The sequence below is a fragment of the Chionomys nivalis genome, chromosome 3 (genome assembly GCF_950005125.1).
Source record: "Chionomys nivalis chromosome 3, mChiNiv1.1, whole genome shotgun sequence".
Taxonomy (NCBI): Eukaryota; Metazoa; Chordata; class Mammalia; order Rodentia; family Cricetidae; genus Chionomys; species Chionomys nivalis.
Genome location: NC_080088.1, coordinates 119425382 through 119447703, shown reverse-complemented (window position 1 = coordinate 119447703; position 22322 = coordinate 119425382). Strand labels below are relative to the sequence as shown.

At 52.7% G+C, this 22322-nt stretch overlaps 1 protein-coding gene across 2 annotated transcripts; it reads right to left on the bottom strand.

Annotated features, from left to right (window-relative positions):
* Window positions 1-90: 90 nt before the first annotated feature.
* On the bottom strand, window positions 91-21791 carry Slc8b1 (solute carrier family 8 member B1). Of its 2 annotated transcripts, XM_057764495.1 has the most exons (17): window positions 21724-21791; window positions 21271-21422; window positions 19530-19753; window positions 12185-12337; window positions 12050-12102; window positions 11514-11571; window positions 11304-11409; window positions 11054-11221; window positions 10343-10450; window positions 8707-8766; window positions 8424-8554; window positions 7580-7721; window positions 5672-5793; window positions 3796-3949; window positions 3225-3305; window positions 2642-2709; window positions 91-1021 (listed from the first exon to the last, which is right to left on the bottom strand). In XM_057764495.1, exons 3-17 carry the CDS (start codon window positions 19683-19685, stop codon window positions 824-826), a joined length of 1758 nt encoding a protein of 585 aa, XP_057620478.1. In that variant the 5' UTR covers window positions 19686-19753; window positions 21271-21422; window positions 21724-21791; the 3' UTR covers window positions 91-823. The 2 variants fall into 2 exon arrangements, with proteins under 2 accessions (XP_057620478.1, XP_057620479.1); XM_057764496.1 differs by lacking the exons at window positions 19530-19753; window positions 21271-21422; window positions 21724-21791 and adding an exon at window positions 17059-17164.
* Window positions 21792-22322: the final 531 nt, after the last annotated feature.

Sequence of the window (22322 nt, the reverse complement as noted above, 5' to 3'; positions counted from 1 at the left end):
AGGGGCTCTACTGATCCCACCCAGCCCCACCCAGCCTTCCAGTCATCTGCCCAGGCAAAGGACGGAGGAGATCTGTGGGCCTCTGGTACACTTAAAATAGCTTGTCTTTTATTTCTTTTTCTTTTTTTGGTGGGGGTAGGGGACCAAAAACAATCAAGTTTCAGCTAAAAGCGGTCAGGGAGTGAGTGGCATTTTTAAAAGGCCAGTCACACCACTTGCAAGAAGCCCCTGTGGCGAGGCTCTGCCCCTGGCTCCCCTTGAGGTAGGCACAGGACCCAGGCTGGCTCCTGTTTTGTAGGTTGGGGAGCCAGGGAGTTCTGAACAGAAAGTTCTAGAAGAACCTGGATCCACGGCCCAATGTGGCTGCCACTCACCAGGTAGGGTAGGATCCAGGTGGTTTTGAGCCACCTGGCACAGTACCGTGCACAACTGATAACTTGACCTGTTTCTTCTGACTGTAACACTACATGGGAGGCTGAGAAACGACCCACTGGCTCTGTTCAGCCAGCACTGATGCAGGTCTCAGCTGAGGCTGCGGACCATGGAAGAGCTTAAGAGGGAGGCACAGGGCTGCCCAAAGCCCAGAAGTGACGGGGGCTGACAGGCTGCCCTCCCCAAGACCTCTGCAGTCATTCAAATGGGGAATGGGGTGGTCCCCAGCAAAGCCAGCTTCAAGTCCCCACACTCAGGCTGCTGGGTGCTGGTAGTCAGGACACACCACCTTCCCTGGAGCCCCATGGGAACCGCAGAGGCCCCCCACCTCCACTTCTCCTATCAGGAGGTAGGAGAATCACCCCTAAACCATCAGGCCGAGCAGCTTCAGTCAGACCCTCTTCAAGTGAATCACCCTAAATTCCGTGAGCAGGACCACAGCAAGGAAGCTGGCGTAGAAGAGGAGCAGGCAGAAGCCATACGCCTTGCTGAGCTGGAAACACTGAAGCGGGACGGAGACCAAGGAGAAGACTAGGCTGAGCCCCAGGGCACTGGCCAGCACCCACACCAGCAGTCCGTCCGGTTCCAGCTGTGGGGAGAACAGGAGAGATTGTTCAGCACCCACGGCTATGGGGTCTGCGGTGTAGTGTCTTATCTATCAGCCTCCACTTGAGCCTGCAGGGGCTCTTCCTGGCCTCCTGCGCTGGCATGACGGGCATGCATTCCCACGCCACACTTGTGCAGTGCTGGGGATTCAAACCCAGGGCTTCATGCATGCCAGGCAAACACCCTGCCAACCGAACCACATCCTCCGTCACCCAACACCTTTTGGGCACAGCATCATGCTCTACAGCCTAGTCTGGCTTTGACCTTGAGGCAAATCCTCCTGCCTCAGTCTCCCGCGTCCTGGGATTGTAAGTGTGCACCTCCATATCTGGTTCTGGCTACATTTTATATACTGATTTCTGTGTGGCTGAGAACATCCTACATCAAGATACTGGACAAGCAGAATGCAGGGAGAAAGCTGGGGGTGGGGGTGAGCAGACCTAGGGTGGGCGTGGAAGTGTGCAATAGACACATCTTCCAACCCTTCGGTTTGAATGGAGAGTCAAAGAAGTGGCAGCTGTGTGGATGTGCATGGTGTTTAGGACTTGTGGTCAGCCCTTTATCAGTATTGTGTACGTGATAATAGTACAGGTGGCCCCGGGAACGGGTTTGCTTGTTTTGTGCAAAATCTTCCTGTAGAATGTCAATGAGGCATCCCGCCTTGACATCTGGGGTACTGGGCCTGAGGTGGTGGGAGGGAGGGTGGCTAGGATGGCTCAGTGGGTGAAAACACTTGCTGCATAAACATGAGGTCCTGGGTTTGGATGCCCCTCCCATGACTACTATAACCCTAACACTGGAGGCGGGCAGAGACAGGAAGATGGCTGGGGCTGGGCTGGCTGGCCACCACTCTACCCAAATCATTGAGCTGTGAGTTCAGTGAGCACCCTATATGGAGGAAGGGAATCAGGAGGTCACTTAGTGTCTACCTTCAGCTTCTGTGTATGCATAGGTATGTATAACTGTCCACACATGTGCATACATACAGCAGACTCCAGAGCTAGGGGTGCAGGGGTAGCATGATACAAGCTTAGTGTGTGTGCACCATAGACTTTCCCCAAAACACATGTCATGTCTCTGATGTCTCAGTCAAGTCTTAGCATTCACGAGAACCCAGGCCAGCCTGTGAGTCTTCCTTAGGCCGGGCAGTGGTGGCCCGTGCCTTAAATCCCAGCACTCAGGAAGCAGAGGCAGGTGAATTTCTGTGAGCCTGAGGCCAGCCTGGTCTACAGAGCAAGTTCCATGACAGCCAGGGCTACACAGAGAAACCCTGTCTCAAAAAACTGAAATCAAAAAATAGCAAGAGCCCTCCCTTAATATGATGGGCCCCACCTTCTGGAACATCTCCCTTCTCCTAGCTCCTCCATGTGGGCAGTACTGGGGTCTGACTTCCAGCTCCAGTCTCACCCCATGCATGCATACCCAGGTAGCTGGGGTCTGTCGTCACTCCAGGGCACTGACAAAGCTGAACAGGACCAAAGCCGCAGGCTGCCTGCCCGTTCCATGCAAGCTGTATCTTAGTTACTCTGTCTGCTTGCAGGGTAACCCCAACCCCCATGCAAAATACTTCCAGGATATTCTGCAGTCGTGCTGCCGTCCTCACCTTCACCTCTGCAGCATGGTTCCGGACGATGTGCAGCAAGCAGCCCAGTCCTACACCCACCAGGATGTCTGCAGCCAGTTCAGGAAGCTGTGCTGGAGCCTGCAGCCCACCCTCATAGCAGCTCCACCCCAGCCCTGGGCGCCTGGCCTTCTTTATTGTCTACACCCAGGGTCCTCCCGCTCGGAGCACCTGATGCTAAGGTTGCTGATAAAGTGGATGTTGAGAGCCTATTTTGCACTCAGCTTAAGAATGACAAGGGATGTCCGAAATGCCTGGTTCCTGAGCACTCAAGCAGATGGGGAAACTGAGGCTAAATGACCATATCCCTGAGCCTTACAGTAAGAAGCTGAAGCGGAGCCAAAGCCGCGCCTATAGATCATTCCAGGTTGGCTCCTTTCTGCTAACCTGAGGGTGAGGCTTTCACAAGAGTCCTACAAGAGTGGACTCTCAATTCCCCAACAACAAATGCAAAGATGAAGCCGTAGGTCCCTGGCCAGTCCCAAGGGTGTTGCTGAGAGCCCACCTGTGATTCTCAGTGCTGGGACACCACACCGAGGCTCAGAGAAGCCCCAATAAAGGATACTGAAAATGATGCCACCAAAACAGGCGGAGAAGGCCATCCGAGGGTAGCCCTGGCGGGCCAGTGTGAAATCCGAGAATGCATCTGCAGAGAGAGAGAGAGAGTAGGCTGTGAGGGGCAGGCTCCTGTTGAGACCCAGCACCCTCTAAGACACCCTCCACTCTAATTCCATTTACCCCACTCTTTCTCACTGGGGGCAACCCTCACGGCACCTTTGTGTGTTCTCTTTTGTAAGACGCTCAAAGGCCTTTGCTAAAGGACAGCTGGGTTCTGGACTCCCAGCTCCATGCTAGAATGTTCCTGTTCAGTAAGCAGCCTGGTCAATCATAACCAAGCTGCTGTGGCTAAACAAGTGGTATAGGTATGTATGTGGGGTAGCCTGTGCGTCACAACTCCATATATACAGGTAGGTATGGTTGGCTGTAATAGATTTCACACACCACACACAGAGTGATAAGTCATTTAAAAATGACAATGGGCACCCCACTGGTGAAGAGGATATACACCCTGGATGTCCTCTTGAGATACGACTATGGCTAGGGAAGAAAAGAGCCACCCCAGAGCCCCAAGTCACCTCCAATGCTGTTCCCCCAGGCCAGGAGGGTGAGACCTAGTACAGTGTTGCTCAGACGGAAGACCACGCCCAGGGACCGCAAGATGTTCACCACCTCAGTGGCAGCTGCGTTGATCCACAAGGCACTGGTCAGGAAGCCCAGGAAAGCAAAGAGCTGTGGAGGGGATGGGTATCTTGATGGGACCCCAGCCATCACCCAGTAGGACACAGCCTCAGGTTATCCATAAGCTGGGTAGCATGGAACCTAGAACCCAGGCTGGGGTGTGAGCCAATGGCACAGTGCTCAAGACAGTGAGGTCATTAGTGTTTGTTATACAGTAAGTAATGAAGAAAAGGTTGGAGCTCAGTGCTATTTGGTGTGATGGTGGGAATCCTTTATTATTATTATTATTATTATTATTATTATTATTATTATTATTATTTTGGACAGAGGGTCTCACAAAGCACAGTCTGTCTTCAAACTTCCAGCACTGGCTGGTGATGACCTTGAACGTGTGATCCTCCTGCCTCTGCCACACACTACGATACCTGGCTTTCTACACTAAAAAAAAAAAAAGTTTTACATTTATTTATTTTGTGTGTGCATGGGGGCACATGCCACAGTGAGAATGTGGAGGTCAGGGGACAGCTTATAGGAGTCAGTTCACCCTCGCCACCATGTGGCTTCTGGGGATGGGACTCCTGTAGTACGTGAGACCAGCCTGGTCTACATGGTGAAAACCTTGGGGCTTAGGGATATAGCTCAGATGGTAAAGTGTTCACTGAGCATGTGCGACATCCTGGGTTTGGTCCCAGCACCACCTGTTTTCCCAGCACTTGGGAGGCAGAGGCAGGAGGATCAAAAAAGTTCAAGTTCCAATTTACATAGCAAATTTGGGGCCAACCTGGGCTACAAGAGACCCTATCTCAAGACACTGAAATAAGTGAGTTTAAGTATAGTCTGGGGGAAAATAAATCTCTGGACAAAGCCCCTGACATCACTGAGTCCTGATGATGAGGCTACAGACATCAGGGCCATTAGGGCAGATGGCTGCCCTCTCCGAAAACAGCCCCAGGTTCCTCAGAAAGCCAAAGTCACCATGGACCTAGTGACTCCACTCCCAGGAATGTACACCGGCCTGGTGTGCTTGAGACCCTAAGTTCCATCCTCAGCACCGTGAAACACAAGCAAACCTGGTGTGGAAGCACACACCTGATCCTGGGACTGGAGGCGGGGGGGGGGGGGGGGGGGGATATATATGGGTGTGTGTGTCGGGGGGTCATGAGTTCAAGGTCATTCCGAGCTATAAAAGGCTTTGTATCAACAAGCAACAAAAAAATAGGGGCTGGAAGAGTTGGCCCTGTAGTCATTGTTTCTGGTGCCCACATTGGTTGGCCCATCACCATACGTAATCCCGTCCCAGGGGATCCAGCACCCTCTTCTGGCCTCTTAGGGTACCAGGCATATACATAGTGTGCAGATACACATGCAAGCCAAACCCTTGTCCACATAATAGAGCAAACAAAAATAAAAACAAAACATAAAAACTGAGAAGTATGAAGTACTATCTCAATAAGATAAGCTAATTGCCCAGCACTCAAGAGGCAGAGGCAGGTGGATCTCTGTGAGTTCGAGGCCAGCCTGGTCTACAAGAGCTAGTTCCAGGACAGGAACCAAAACTACAGAGAAACCCTGTCTCGAAAAATCAAAAAAAAAAAAAAAAAAAAAAAAAAAAGATAAGCTGATTGATTCCACTCAAAGTAAAAAGAAGCCTAAACAGGCGAATTGGCTTAGGGTTCAGGGTTCAGCTCCCCTTCAGGGTAAGTAGACATTATCATTCACCAAACCACCCCAGGAACACACCCAGGCCGCCCATCGGAGACCTCCAGTCCTTACCCAATGCAGTCTAGGGGGCTCTCTGTTAGATGTGACAAAGAAGGTCACTGAGGCCAGAGCTGTGCCCACGATCACCACCACAGCCCAGACAGGAAGGAGGCCGCCAATCTCATAAATGCCATCTATGGGACAAGAAAGGGAGCTGGGATCCCCTACTCCTCCCCACTCCCTCCCACCAGTCCCACGGTGGGTGATACAGGCTTTGAGTAAGTTCAGAAGTTCAAGGCCAGCCTCAGCTACGTAGAGAGCTGAAGACAGCCTGGTATACATGAGACACTGTCTCAAGTGCCAGAAAGGAGGGGGCAGCATGCTGAGGAAGCAGCTGGGTTGGTAGATGGTGTGTCCAGCATGCACGAAGCCTGGATTCCTGCCCCAGCATCATATAAACCAGACACGGTGGTGGATGCCTGTCAGCTTAGCTGGTGCTCAGAAAACGGATGCAGAAAATTCAGGCGCTCACAGCATCCCTCCACTACATAGTGAGTTCAAGGCCAGCCTGGGCTACATACCGAGACTATGTAAAATAAAGAAGTGAGATCTGGGGCTATGACATAGGCATGTCTACTTTCAGCTGTGTGAAGCCCTGGGTTCCATCCTAGAGAAAGCCCCAGGGGCTGAAAAGGAAGCTCCGAGCTTGCTCTGGCAGGAAGCAGGGCTATAGCTCTTTCAGGGACAAAGGCTACAAGGGACCTGGCTCACAGACATCCTCATTTCCCTTCCTCCTAACCCCTTCTCCCATTCCTTCCATAAACCGGGCACACATTCACACGTGTAAACCGGGCGTACGTTCACACATGTAAACCAGGCGCACACTCACACATGTAAACCGAGTGCACGTTCACACATGTAAACCGGGCACACATACATTCACACATGGTTCTGGTTTCACCCTGGCATGGAAATCACATGGCAGTCACCCATGCCTTTGCCTCAGACTCCCCCTCTCAACAACCTTGGGTTAAGGGGAGAAATGAGCAGCGTGAGTCACCTTAGAAACCAAGAATGGATGTGACTAGAAAGTTCCTGGCGAGTCTTCGCTCCCCATCTAGAACAAGGCAGAAAGGAAACGGCCATTCTGGGGCCAACGGGGAAAAGCCAGTGTGTGTGTGTGGAGGGGGGGGCATCAAGTCACACTGAGCCACCTCTAGGCTCTGGCAGGTTTTCCTTCTGGCCCAGATCTCAAGATGATAAAAACTGGAGTTTGGTATAAAATTCTCCATTCTGTATTTTTTTTGTTTGTTTGTTTCTTTGTTTGTTTGAGACAGGGTTACTTTGTAGCTTTGGAGCCTGTCCTGGAACTAGCTCTTATAGACCAGGCTGGCCTCGAACTCAGAGATCCACCTGCCTCTGCCTCTGCCTCCCCAGTGCTGCTGGGATTAAAGGCGTGTGCCACTACTGCCTGGCTGGCACATGTGTATATATATACACACATACACACACACATATATGTGCACTTTTTTAAAAGAGTGTCTCACTGTATAGTAATGGCTGAAGTCACTATGTAGACCAGGCTGGCCTCAATTTCAGAGATCTGCCTGCCTCTGTCTCCTGAGTGCTGGGATTGATTAAAGGAGTTGGCTACCATGCCCAGCCTTGTTCTCTAATTATTTTTTTGGTGGCAGTATAGTATTGGACATGAAACTCAGCACCTCAGCTGCTAGACACGTGCTCCGTCTCTGAGCCCTGCACATCCCCCAGTCCTCAGTGTCTAATGGAGACAAGATAGGCAGAGGGCTGGACGTGGTCTGGGGACCACTGTTTACAGCTCCACCTGAAGGCGGCAGGACTGGCCCACTGCAGGACTGGCCCACTGATAGGGAAGTCCCTTGTTGGATAAGCATGCCCTGGAGTCTCCTCTGTAGAGGCTCTGGGGTAGGAGGAGGGAGGTGATGGGGGAGAGGTACTCACAGACGCCTGACTGCAGGGTCAGGACCAGGACCAGGGGGCTGATGACCAGCTGCAGACAGTTGAGTGGCCGCTTCCAATTCCGATCATCCTTGTCGGGATCCACAACAGGTACTGTGAGCAGCAGCAAGAACTCCACAGGCAACTGGGGACGTGGGAGGGTGTCAACTGGAGAGGAGGTGCAGAAGACGCTCCCCCGTTCTGTGGTGCTCCGTGGCAGGCCCAGTTCCAAGCCTGCATGCATGCTATCCTCATCTCTGCCTCCACCCCCTCAGTGCCAAGATCAGAGGCATGTTCACTGCACCTCATTTATGTGGCGTAGGGACAGACCCAGGGCTTCCTGCATACTAGGCAAGTGCTCTGCCAAGGAGCTGTCCCCTCCCCAAAATCCCATTTCATACTGAAGGAGCCAAGCTCAGACGACGCCATAGCCACAAGCACAAACACAGTTCATTCTGTATTCCTGAGACTAACAAGGCCACTGGTGGGTTCCCTGTCCCCAACAGACACTTGTTTTCTTCTATAGAGGGTAGAGAGAGTCCTGACTCAGGTCACCAGCCAAGCCTGAGGACTCAGTTTCCCTACTGCATCCTAGGCTGGCCAGCAAAGGGCATTTCAGTGGACTCCAGCTGAAAGGCCACAGTGGCTGGGGATGATGGCCTTAACTTCAACACCCAGGAGGCAGAGGCAGGTGGATCGCTGTGAGTTCAAGGTCATATCAGTCTACACAGTGAGTGTCAGGCCGGCCAAGACTACGCTGTAAGACCCTGTCTCAAAAAACAAACAAACAAATCCCACACTGTATTAGTCACAAGGCTAGGAGCCTGGATCCTGGGACTCATCTTACCTTAGCCACCTTCAGGAGCCTACAGGACATTGACTGGGTCCTCCACTTCCTGTAGTCCAAGGGATTCAGGGCTTGGATCAGGATCTGGGCAGTGGTCTCCTGACCCAGCAACAGAGGCCGGTATTCATCGCCTGTGTGTATCAGGTAGGGCAGGTGTGGCTGTGCTTGGCTCCTCCAGGGAGGCCTATTCCCCTGTCTTCCCAGCTCAGCAGAGCGTCCCTGAACCAAGCCCCCGTGTTTCCGGACATCCCTATCCCCATAGGCCCAGAGCTCGGGGCCTCACCATAGTCATAGCTGTTGGTGTTGGAAGACACCTGATCCTCTTCGGAATCAGACAGTATCTCTGTAGGAGACAGGAGCAGGGTAGGCACGGTTAACACGCCCTGTAATATCCCAGAACCCTCCAGAACCATGCTGGTTGGGGGGATCACCTCTGGGACAGGGCAGAGTTAATATGCAAATGTCCAGCTCCCTCCCTCTTTATTCCCTCCTTCTTCAGCAGGATCTCACATAGCCCAGACTGACCCTGGACTTCTTCCAGCCTTCATCACCATAGTACCGGGATGCTAGGCGTGTATCACTATGCCTGATTTAAGCAGTGCTGGTGATGGAACCCAGGGCCCTGGGCATGCGAGACACACACTGCCTGAACCCTTCATTTTAGCCTTCTCAGCAATGGCCACACACACTCAGAAATCCCTACACTGTGGGAACATGACTCGTAGAACATCACAGTGGCAATGCACAGTACAACACCCGACAGGCGCGTAAGTGCCTGGTGGCTACACCGGCTTTCTCGTTCCCTTTTCTTGCTATGGGCCCCAGGCTAGTCTAGGATTTTAAAAAATTATTACACTTATTTATTGTGTGTACGCATGTATGCATATGCACACGTGCATACCCAACCAAGTACAATGCTTTTTGCTTCGTCTAAAACATTCTTCTAACGTTCCAGCTCTCACTAGACCTGGAAAACCTGTGAGAAGCCTCAAAGGAAAGCAGCCCCCACCCACCCCAGACAAGGGCAGGTCCAACCTTCCCATCCCAACCTGCCGAGTTTCCGTGTATTTGCAGACATGGCAGCAGGGCAGGCTTGCTTAGCTGGGAGGGGGAAATCCCAGTAGCCTTCCCGTAGGAGGGTTCTCAGTCCCTGCTCTAGGCCAGAAATGAGACAGTCCTGCCCCCTACAGGCTTTATGCAGAGTGGCTTGCAGGTTCCCAGGTGTGGCCTTTGGGGTCTGGGTCAGTGGTCTGGTGTTAGGGTGCTGGTTGTACCCTACTCTAAATCCTTGGCCTCAGGAGGACTTGGTTTCTCCCTGGGTCTGTTTCCTCTCCAAGAAAAGTGAAGTAAGAATCCCTAGACCAAAGAAGTGTCACCAAAGAGACGGAATCAGATAACACATCTGATATGAAGCAAACACTCGAATTCTGTGAGCTATTTGTGTCTGTGTGCCGTGTGGGTATTTGTGAGTGCATTTGTTTGTATGTGTGCAAATACTGTGTGTCTGCGGGCATGCATGTGTTTTCTGTAGATCTTGTTTTGTGTGCTGTGTATTTCTGTGCATTTCGTATGTGTTGTGTAGGTGTGTATATATTGGGGAAGTGCACTTGTGTGTACGTGTCTACCTGTGCCCTGTACTTGTGCCTATAGGGCTCATCTGAATTCTTCCTGAGGACAGAGGCACACTCAACTTGTACTAACATGACCAACTGTGATAATGCCGTAGAGACCTGTGACCCTGGACGAGAGGGTTCTGAGGCTTGCATCATAAACCAGGGGATAGACATGGCCTGAACAAGGTGGAAACCGATTGGAGAGGCAATGGCCAGGCAGAAGACAGACTGAGTTCAGGGGACATGAGGCAGCAGGAAAGGCCAGAGGCGCCCAGTCCCGTCTGTCCCCTTGTGGAGGTTCCTCACCTGGTGTCTCAGGCACAGAGTGGACCAGAGACCTGCTCCGCTGCCGTTGGTAGACCCAAGTGCAGAAAATGACCGTGACTACATAGAACACATAGAGGCCCAGGTAACCTGCAGGCAGAGGTGCAGACCGCCATCAGCCAGCGTCCAGGCGGCAGGTATCAGCCTAGCGCGGTCCTGATGGGTGAGTGGCCATCTTGAGTCTCCATACCTTTTCCTTGGCATTCTAGGCCCACCTTTCCTGCTTATCTGCCTTGAAACCCCCTCCGTTAGAGAAGGAAGTGTGGGTTACTCACGTGGAGGAAGTCAGACTGACAGGCAAGTCTGGGATGTGATCTCAGATACCCTCTTACTTGGTTAACCTGTCTCTGGCCTATTCCCTTCCACAGCTAGCATGCGTTTAGGGTGGCTCCAGCTCAATACCCTTGCCAGGTTCCCGTTTACCCCTCCCCACACCAGAGAAACGGGGAGTAACAGCCCCCTCTGTGGCTTGTCCCTGGGCCTCATGTCCCTTCCTGGCTTCCCTGACCCTCATTATTGGTCTCTCTTAATCAGAATTGACCGAGTTCACTGTGAGGCCCCTGGGGTGACAATCACATCTGAAAGTCTTATCCTGTGCTGGCTTGAATAGAGTTTGTCACTCTGTATCAAATCAACCTCTCTGTCCCCGGAGACTTCCAGACACTCTGTCGTGGACTGCCCCTGACTGCTCACCCAGTGCCCAGGCCAGCGTGATCCTGCCGAGATAGAGTGCAGTGAAGGTCAGAAACACAGCCACCATATAGAAAGCGATGTCCCTGAGGAAAGGCCTGGACGCAGCCATGAAGGGGTGCAGAATGGTGATGCCTCCAGCCACCACAGTGGTGACCAGCACTCCTGCGCCTGGAAGTCGGCAGAGCAGAGCTCAGAAGCGGGCACCCTGGGGGCCCCCCAATACTCCACACCCCGATAGAACTGTGCTCACCGAACAGAGCCCCGATGGCCAGACCAGCAGTGCGTGGGTCTGAGAAGGCCACAAGGGCGCTGAAGATATCTGGGGCACCGTTCCCAAAGGCCAAAAAGGTGACACCATGGGGAAGCATGTCAAGGGGGTTCCACGAAGACTACAGCCGCCACCTTGTGCCCCTGCCTCCCTCGACCACTCCTTCCCACAGGGAGCTGGATCAAAGGATACTGCCACGTTGTGGGAGAGCTTGAGATTGGTTGAGATGGCTGACAAATTAGGGCAGAAGCTAGAAGAGGAAGAGCCAGTAGTCAGGGTCTCCAGGGAGGGGACTCAGCCAGTAAAGTGCTTGTCTTGTAAGCGCGAGGACCAGAGTTCAATTCTCGGGTCCCACGTGAAAAAGCTGGGCATGGTGGTATGTCTGTAATCCCTAGTGCTGGGGAGGCAGGGATTCACTGGCCACCACAGTCAATGAGAGGCCGGTCTCGAAAGACAGAATTCTTGGCATTCTTAAGAACAACACCTGAGACTGACCTCTGGTCTCTGTAAGCATGTCCACATGCATGTGTGAAGATCCACCGCCATGCATGGCCAACAACGAGCATGCATGGCCAGCAATGAGCATGCATGGCCAACAACGAGCATGCATGGCCAGCAATGAGCATGCTCACAGAGACTGGCCCCTGCCCCATCATTCCTCCCAAACCTCTCACAATTGCATTTTCCCATCTATAAGCTGGGCACGAGCCTCGAAAGGCCACACTCACAACTTAGCTGCGGTGACTCCCAGGATCAGAAAGAGGTAAAGTAGCCAGAAAACCTGGTGGGAACGAGAAAGGGAGACAGAGTTACATCCCACCGGAGACACCTGCCCATTACCTGTCCCCAGGGCACAGACTCACATAAAGGGTGATGGCCAGAGGGAGGAGGTTGGGGGTAAAGTGGCAGAAGATGCCCTCGAGGTAGTCCAGGTAGCCCCCCTCATTGTGGCAGTCGGGGTTCACTCTGATAAAGTCGCAGCGGTCAGAAACATTCAGGCCACAGACGGCACGGCACTGCAAAGAGGGAAGGCAAGGGACACAGATGACACAGCCCCCAAGGGAGAAGCCAGACTGGACCTATCTACGCAGTTGACCATGATCACCCCTCAGCCTGTCCCTAACCCCCAAAGATATCCGCTGGATGTTTTTGTTCTAAAAAAATAAACTTGCAGGCCAGTGAGATGTTTCCATGGGTAAAGGTGCTTGCTGAGCACCAAGCCGGATGACCTGAATTTGATCACCAGGTCCTGTGTGACGGAAATGACTCCAAAGGCTGTCCTCTGACCTCCAGTCATGCCCAGCCCCCACATAGAGGTTCCCAGAACCTAAACTTGGTGGCCTTTGTGGCGCCACTGGCCTGCTAGGGCACCTGTACCCATGTGTACATATCCACAGAGACAAGGAATTAAAAATAATAAAAATAAACGCTTAAAAAAGCAATATATAAAGATGAATAAACCTCCTATTATAAGCCCCTCCCATCACCTCACTTCTCCACCAATCCCACCCTTATAGAGACTTCCCCTTATAAAAGCTAATATATACGGTGTACCAATTGGCTAGTTTTACAGTCTGAAACACACCCTTATAGAGACTTCCCCTAATAAAAGCTAATATATACGGTGTACCAATTGGCTAGTTTTACAGAAATCAGCATATCTTGAATCTTGTTTCTGTGATTTGCTTCATCTATCACTAATCAATGTCACATATTAATAAAGATAAAACACGTTTAATCCCAGCACTCAGGATGCAGAGGCAGGCAGATCTCTGTGAGTTCGAGGCCAGTCTGGTCTACAGAGCGAGTTCCAGGACAGTTAGGGCTGTTACACAGGGAAACCCTGTCTTGAAAAAGATTAAAAAAATAAAAATAAAAAAAGTTTGGATGGGTAGTGGTGGCGCATGCCTTTAATCCCAGCACTCTGGAGGCAGAGGCAGGTGGATCTCTGTGAGTTCAAGGCCATCCTGGTCTACTAGAGCTAGTTCCAGGACAGGCCCCAAAGCTACAGAAAAACCCTGTCTCGAAAAAACACAAAGAAAGAAAGAAAGAAAGAAAGAAAGAAAGAAAGAAAGAAAGAAAGAAAGAAAGAAAGAAAAGAAAAAGCACCCTGAGCAACCCGAGTACGCCAGGCAGTGCTGGCGGCTTCAAACAAGCACATGGGTCCTGTGCATCAGGGATAAGGGCCGAGTCCTTGTAGGGAAACCTAGACAAAAATGAAAGGTTCAAGCCGGGCGGTGGTGGCGCACGCCTTTAATCCCAGCACTCGGGAGGCAGAGGCAGGTGGATCTCTGTGAGTTCGAGACCAGCCTGGTCTACAAGAGCTAGTTCCGGGATAGGCACCAAAGCTACAGAGAAACCCTGTCTCGAAAAACCAAAAAAAAAAAAAAAAAAAAAAAAAGAAAGGTTCACACAGGCAGAGCCTTGTGGGAGCAGGACAGACAGACACACACGCACGCACACACACACACTCTGCAGCTCTTCCCCTTCCTTCATTTATTTTTTTTATATTTATTTATTTTTTTATTATGTATACAGTATTCTTCCTGCAGGCCTCATTACAGGTGGTTGTGAGCCACCATGTGGCTGCTGGGAATTGAACTCAGGACCTTTGGAAGAGCAGGCAATGCTCTTAACCGCTGAGCCATCTCTCCAGCCCCTTCATTTTGTTTTTTTGACACAGGGTCTCTCTGTGTAGCCCTGGCTGTCCTGGAACTTGCTCTGTAGACCAGGCTGGCCTCGAACTCACAGAGATCCGCCTGCCGCTGCCTCCTGAGTGCTGGGATTGTAGAGGTGCATCTAGGACTCCAGGGCTGAGCAAGCCACTGTTCACCCATCCCCTACCTCGCTTTAGTCTTCCTGATAACAACAGCATTCTGGGAGGGTTCTCTCTCAGGGAGTGACTCACTTGGCCCATGGTGAACTTCCTGGCACATGACTCCCAGCACATGTCAGAATGTTTTGTCCTGGAAGTGAAAGTGCTGAGTCGTGTACTGTGGCTGGGCTGTGGCCTCTAGAAGCTGAGACGAGAGAGACAGAATGACGAGAGAGACAGAATCTAACAGTGCGAGGTACGTGGGATGCCATCACAACAACAGAGAACAGGAAGGGACACAGCCAGACAGCAGGGCTGATGGTTGCCACTGTGACCCCAGGAACCTCGGCCTAGGGGAGGGATCAGGAGCGGACCACTACCCCACTTCCATTACCAGGGGGGGATGCTGGGAGAAGTTTTGGTGATAGTGTCTTATGTAGCCCAGGCTGGCCTGGAACGTGCTGGGTGCTAGGGATAACCTTGGATTTCTAATCTTCCTGCTTCCACCTCCCTAGGCTTGAGATTCCAGGCAAGCACCACCATGGTTTACGCAGTGCTGAGGAGGGAACCTGGGGCCTCGGGCACCCACAACAGCACTCTGCACAAGACTCTGTCACTGAGCCGCATCCCCAGCTCAGCTCATAGTCTGAAAGCTCTCCACCGTGGGCACACTGACCCGCAGCATGGCAACGGTGGGTCTGTCACAATGGGCATCACCTTCCTTGAACTGGAAGACAAGAGGCCTGGAAAATAGCTCAGTGGGTTTTGCTCTGTGAGTGAGAAACGGAGGCACAGAGAAGGGAAGGGACGCCCCCTCCTCCTGCAGCCTGTGTGTGCCTATTGCTAGGTGTGTTTCACCCAGCTCGGCTTGACAGAGGCCAGCTGCAGCCGCAGCACAGTGACCTTTCTCCTCGTTCAGTCTCTCCCTTCTGCTCCCTCATCCCCTTCCTTGGGGCCAGTGGGGGAGGGGGAGGGCAGGGCAGGGGATGGGACATGACACATGACACGATGAGAACACATGACATATGGGTAGACACTGACTCCCAGGAGAATGAGTCAGCAAGACCTCCTGCCACGCGGCCTCGCCATCCAGTCCCTGCCTGAGCTGGACATCCCTCTCCAACCCAGGCCCAGCCCTCTGCCAGTCTGCTCACACTCAATAGTGCAGGATGAGGTCTGGCCCCCACAGCCCTGCCACCCTCTTCCCTGAGGCTGCACTTCCTTCAGCCCAGGAGAACTCAGAGGGCATTGGGCTCAGGGGTCAGGCATGGGCAGCCAATTCCATGCCTGGGAAACACACAGATTAAAGAAATGCTAAATTCCAAGGGCTGCTTGGAATTCTGGGAAGTCACATGACCTTCTGAAAGACATCCCAGTTCTAAAGCACAGAGACAACTTCCTGTCCCTCAGAACACACTGGGTCCAGACTAGTGACAAACTGGATGTGGTCTGGGACCACAGTATCTCCTAGCCAGCCGGGCTATTGTGGAAGACAGTGAAAGCTGGGTCAATAAGGAGTCCGAGGGTAAGGAGCCCGAGTGTCCAGCAGCATGTCCTTTGCTAAGGGGCTCGCTGTCTCTGGACTCTGGTTTCCTCACTCAGACTGCTCTGGCCCGTGTCACCTTGGCGCCATGGGTGCCTACATGCTCCCCTGCCCTCCCTGTGCGGTCCAATGGAGGCTGAGGCTCTCAGAGCCCTCCTGACTCCAGGAAGAGGCCAATCAAATAAGTAGGAAGGCAGAACCTTCGAACCCCGTCTACTCAGTCAGCTGTGGTCAGGAAAGCCCCGAGCTCTTGTACACTGGGATGTCCCATCCAAGCACCTGAACGGACACAAACAGGCAGACAGACCTGCATATAGACAGACAGAGGTATGCATATACATGCATGCACACACACACATACATACACACACACACACACACAAACACCTGGCCATCCTTATTGGTATGCTGGCCCCAATAGTGTTCAGATCCCAAGCCCCCATGACTGTGGACATGGTTGAGGTGAGGGTCTGAAGATAGGGGTTTCTGGGATTAGCTGGTGGCCCAGGTCCTCCTGAGCAGGTCTATGTCTGAGGGTGGTAGGAGGGGCAGATCCAAGGAAGGTGATGTGAGTGATGGGAAACAGGACACTGAGAAAGGACCTGGATGCTGCATGGAACGGCTCCTGGAGACTTGGGAAGTTGGATAGCCACAGCCCCACCCACACCTGGGTCATAGAACCACATGTTAACCTGTGGTTTGTCATTTTGGTTGGTGGCCCAAACTAGTCTTGAATTCCCGACCCTGAGATTACAGGCGTGTACCACTACAGCCCGGAGCTGCAGAGCTGCGCTGTTTTGCATTTGTAGTAATCCCACCTCTACCACCTCCAGCAGCAACAGGGCCTAGAGGTGCTTGCTGCCAAGCCTGCTGACCTGACCTACATGATGGCCAAAGCGAGAAGTGATTCTTGTGCATTGACCTCTGACATCCACAAGTCTGCTGTGGTGTATGCACGCACGCACATGCGTGAGCGGGCACACACACACACTCACAGAAAAACTAAACCTTAAAAAAAAATCTCCTACAATGGTTTGAAATCCCTTGACCAGTGACAGCATGCTGAGTCACCCTGCGGCTGACCCTGCCTCCCTCCTTTCTCCGGGCACAGTATTCCAGCGGCTGGAAAACACCACCCTGCCCCTGCCCCAGGACCTCGGCACCTGCTCTTCAGGCCGCAATGAAAACATCACAGCAGACCTTTAACCCCAGAACTGCGAGGCAGAGGCAGGTAGATCTCTGAGTTATAGGTCAGCCTGGTCTACAGAGTTCCAGGATGGCCAGGGCTACACAGAGAAAGAGAAACACTGTCTTGAAAACCCAAACAGAAAAACCCAAAAGAACAATAAAAACTGGCACCTCAGTTCCCAGTGCCTTACCCTAATGGCCTGAGGCGAAGCAGGTGGCCTCATGTCTCTCACCACACCCACATTCTTTTACCCGGTTCCTTTTTACTTTATTAGTTATTCAGCAGGGCTGTTTCTTGGCCTGTTTCCAGAGCAGTGGAAGCCTAGGGGGTGTGAGGGGTGGGAGAGATAGTTCTAAGTCCTCTAATTCTTGCAAGCTGTAGGGGCTCAATAAACATTAGCTAACCTGCTGGGCATGGTGGCACTCACACTCCAGTCCCAGTTCTCCAGAGGCACGAACCCTACCCCCACCTCACTCCCTCTCCACCTCCCACTCCCCACCCCCACTCCCACCAGCGTCTAGAATTCCAGTACTCAGGAAGCTGAGGCAGGAATGCTATTCTGATTTTAAGGCCAGCCTGGGCTTACAGCGTGTGAGTTCTTGTGTAAAACACAAACAAATGTTTGGTGAATGAATGCAGGGTGCATGAGAATACACGCTAAGGGTGAGGGACCTCAGGCTCCTGGCAGAGCGATGGAGTCTGTCCTGGGAGACTATACGCTAACGAGGAAGGTTTGGTTTGTCACAAGGGAGCCCAGGGCTACTTTGCTCTCACATCCTCGACCCACCACACAGACCTCCTGGTGAGTTCAGCACAATGACGGCCAAAGGGCACAGTGACTTGGACAAATCACTCAGCACAAAGAGAATCACCCAGATTCCTTCTTGGAAATTTTATAGGCTCAGTAACTACAAACTGCCCACCCATCTGTAAAACGGGCTTAATTGTCCCACTGCCCTCTCAGAGGGTGGGGTGAAGACACCCCTGCCCTCTCATAAACTTGGTGGAGATGGCGACAATCTCAGTGCAAGTGGTTTGAGTTTGTGATTTCGTTTTTCTCTTTTTTTTTTGGTTTTTGGAGACAGGGTTTCTCTGTGTAGCTTTGGAGCCTGTCCTGGAACTAGCTCTAGTAGACCAGGTTGGCCTTGAACTCACAGAGATCCGCGCCACCTTTAATCCCAGCTGAGTTGATGATTTCTAACAGAGAAAATACAGGTGTCAAGGCTTGGCTCAGAGGGTGGAATTATGTGCCTAGCATGCTTGAGTTCCTGGGCTCTATTCACAGATCCACAGAAAGCAACCAGGCATGGCGGCACATGCCTGGTTCCCAGCTCTCAAGAGAAGGCAGGAGGATCAGTTCAGTAGTGAGTACGAGGCCAGCCTGGAAAAAACGGTAAACCCCATCTCAAGGAAAAGAAAGCACCGGGTAGATGGCTCAGTGGTTAGAGCTGCTCATCCCGCAAGCGTGGGACCTGGCGTATGGATCCCTAGAAACCAGGTAAATGCTGGGTGGGTTGTGAAACCGCCTGTAATTCCAGCCTTGGAAGGAAGAGCAAGCTGGCTAACTGGACTAGCCATACTGGTGAGGTCTGGGTGTGCCTGGAAGATCCTAGCTCAGCGAGTACAATGGAGAAGAAGCCATCCTGATGTCAACCTCAGGCCTCCACATGCTCATGAACACGTACGTGCTTGGGTAAGCTTTGTAAGCAGCACCCACCGTGTGTATGTAAGCCTCCACGTATGCACATGTGTGCATACATATGCATATCTCACTACACACATCCCTCTCACATATACACATATTCAACACACACACATGGCAGAAGGAAAAAGAAGGTACAATCCACTGTGGCCTCACTCCCCAGGCCCTGCAGCTGTCTCTCTGCCTTTGCTTAGCCCCTGCGCCTATCACCCCCCCCCCAGATATCCCCAATCAAATCTCCATTTAAGTCCTTGGCACTAGGTCACCCTCAGCTGACCAGGCTGGGCCCACGGCAGCATCCACGCCTCATACCCCGCCTACTCTCCGCCTGTGTGTGTCTCCGGCACCGCTCCAAACCCACCGGCATGTTCCCACTCTCCCAGCCTGGAGGCTGTGAGAGCTCTGCCTCCCTGCACTGGTCTCTTGGGGGCCACTCTCTCCCCTCTTAATCCTGACAGCAACCAGAGAGATTCCTTGAAGGGAGCCATACATCAGATTTTGACACCCCTCTGCTTAAAAGCCTGCTTTGGCTCCCGAGTCTCATCTCCCAGCCTCAGTCCCCAGCCCTTTGGTAACCTGGCCAGCATCACCTCTCCACCCACCGGGTTCAGCCTCACACAGGCTGCTTCAGCCCTGCTGTTGGGAAGCTTGAACCTGCCTCAGGGCCTTTGCACTCGTTACCCAGTCTGTGCGAGTGGCTTTCTCCCTACCTACCAAGCTTGGCTCCAAGGTGACTTGTTCACAGAACAGGTTTGTCAAAGACCAAAAACCTGAAGTAACTCCCAAACTCACATCCTCCCCACAGTGCTCCTGCCTCACAGCCAGCTCCATCAGGAGTCCCTGTGGGTCCCAGGGTCCAGCTCTGTCCGTGCTGACACGTAGCAGATGAGTAAATAACTGGCTGGCAAAACAGCAGAGACCCCGCCCAACCTGCCTTCCTGCCCTGCCCAGATACTCACGTCTGCCTTGGCAGTCTGGTTGACACCTCGGGCTGCAAACTGAATGTGCTCGAGGGTTTTTGTGGATGAGTCTCTGGCCGCAGACACTGTCTCCATTATCAGAGGCACACAGAGGAAGCCAGGCGCCCAGCGCAGATCCAGCCATCTGCCAGCCATCGGGCCCCTTGGGGCTGGACCAGCGCCCTCTGCTCTCTTTAGCTGTAAAGAGCTGGCCACTCCAGTGCCTAAGGGGTGGGGCGAGAGGAGGGGATGTTATCTCTGTGGGCCCCAGGGGAGGAGACCAGAGACCTTTTATTGTCAAAACCAACTCCCTCTCCTCAATATAGAGACCCCCCAATCCCAAAAGAGTTTTCTTAGCCCTCCTGGGGATGCATCACAAACCTCTTGTTCTTTTTTTTTTTTTTTTTTTTTTTTTTTTTTTTGGATTTTTCGAGACAGGATTTCTCCGTAGTTTTTTTGGTTCCTGTCCTGGAACTAGCTCTTATAGACCAGGCTGGCCTCGAACTCACAGAGATCCGCCTGCCTCTGTCTCCCGAGTGCTGGGATTAAAGGCGTGAGCCACCACCGCCGAGCTAAGCCTCTTGTTCTGAAGTGACATCACCCCCCAAGGTGTCTGAGACCTGTCTGTCACAGGGACAACAGACCTGGAAGAGGCCGTGGGAGCAAGCCAGACAGCCAGATCAGTATGAGATCAGTATGGGAAGTAGCCAATCCTAAGAACTAGGAACTCAAGATTTAGGCTTGTTTTTCTTTTTTGGTTGGGGCGTCGGGATGCAGTCCCCAGGCCTCAGGGGTGCTAGGCAAGTACTCTAGCACTAGGCTATAATCTCCAGCCTTGTGTTTTTGTTTGTTTTTGTTTGTTTTTTCTGGGACAGGCTAGCCTGAAATTCACCACATAGCCCTTGAGCTAGTGACACTCCTCTTGCTTCTGGTTTGAAAGCACAGGGATCACAGATGTGAACCATGCCCAGCTTCTACCGTCTTCCTACTTTTTATTTTGAGGCACGATTTCTTGAGTTTTCAAGGCTGGCCTTGAACTCCTGTTTCTCCTGCCTCAGCCTCCTCAGAAGCTGAGGTTTCAGTGTGCACCAGTCACTGGGTTCCAGCCTAAAATAACAAACTTCCGAGGTGGACTTGGCTGCGGCCACCAGGCCGGGACCCAGAGACGCCAGTGCCTCATCCCTCACAACCTCCTTTCATGCCGGGCGATACGCCCAGCACACTACACCAGGGGCCTTGTTTGAGCTCTACATGGGGAAACTGAGGCACGGGGAAGGAATGTCACGCTCGTTCCTCAGTCAGCAGAAATGCCACATGTGCACAGAAGTTCAGCAGGAGGCCCAGGATCATGTGACAAGGAAGAGAGCCGCGAAGCCAACAGTTCTCGGATGGGGAAATTGAGGCCCAGAGGGAAGTACGTTGCTCAAAGCCACCTCAACTGCCTGGGACCAGCCACAGCCGAGTTGGGTGGGGCTGCGGCATAATCCACTTTCCTCCACTCAGGGGGAAAGGACTTCATTTTCCTCTCCAAGTAGAAAAAGGGCTCAAAGTCTTAGGCAAGCTGCCTCACATGCTTTGTGCATTTTATTTTTGCAATCAGGGAGGCAAAGGCCATCAGACCTTTTTTGTGTGTGTATGGGGGTGTGATTCTTTGCACAAGCATTTCTCAATCCCTCAGGGAGAGGGGAGGAGGACAGGAAGAGACCCCAGAGGAGGGAAGGGATCCCAGATGCTACCTCACCTGTTGACAGGAAGTTTCTTCCCTCCTTGTTCTAGCTACTCCACTTGGCACGGACACGGAGTGGAAAAACACACAGTCTTCCAGTTCCGTCTCTGCGTCTTCTATGTGGGCAGCCTGGGAGAAGTCTGGGCATATGGCCTCGGAGTCCGCATCTGTGAAACAGACACGAGCGCTGACCCAAGGGTCAAGCAAACACCCGTGTCCCCAGCACAAGCCTCTTCTTCCCCACCGTCCGCCAATTTCTTCTATTCAGTTCCAAATTAGCATCTACTGAGCGCCTCCAGTATGCCGGCACTTGTGTGGAGCGCTGGTGAGGTGGGCAGACTTGGCGGCGAGGGATGAGGATGGGAACCCGGCAGCGCTTTCTGGCTTGGGGTCTCAGTTGGAACCCGGGTTGGGAAGTTGAAGTTGGGGTGATGGGTGCTCGGGCTGCGAAGCTCGGGCTCCTCTTACCTCGGGCGGGGCCTGATCCGCAAGCTCAGAGTCTTCTTCCAGCCGGATGGCCCGCGCCACGACCTTCCGCCCCTAGAGCCCGGGCCAGGAGCAGCCGGGCCACGCCCACACAAACTCCGCCCCGCCTATTTCCCTGCTGGACCACGCCCCGGTCCTCCTTTCCCCGCCTTAAACACGCCCTTTAAGGCTCGCCCCGCCCCAGCTCTTAAAGACACAGCCTCCCAGGGATGCGTTGTCCCCTGCAGTCTTTCCCCATTCTCCCCATCTCGCTTTCTGTTCCTAACCTGTTACTTCTGCTTTCAGGTAGAGGCTGTAATGAAAGCACGTGGATTATAGGCATCAAGGTGCCCGAGGGAAGTCTGAGGGGGAAGCTGGGAGATTCTGTTACTGAGGATGGGATGGACCCCTGAGAGTCGTGATAATGAAAGGGGATTAGAGGAACCTGGGCAAACAGGGCGTGGTGGTGTGTTCCTGTAGTCCTGGCATTCAGGGAGCAGAGGCAGGAGGACTGTGAGGTTAAGGCCGGCCTGAGTATCACAGCAAGACACTGTCTCAATATGATGGTGTTGATGATGGTGTTAAAGGTGAGATGGCAATAG

Coding starts and splice junctions, on each gene's coding strand:
- Slc8b1 (XM_057764495.1), bottom strand. CDS start 19,685: ATGGCTGGCAGATGGCTGGATCTGCGCTGGGCGCCTGGCTTCCTCTGT. Junction 7,722..8,423: donor GGCTCCTGAAGGTGGCTAAG/GTAAGATGAGTC, acceptor CCACGTCCCCAG/TTGCCTGTGGAGTTCTTGCT. Junction 2,710..3,224: donor TTTTGGTGGCATCATTTTCA/GTATCCTTTATT, acceptor AACTGGCTGCAG/ACATCCTGGTGGGTGTAGGA.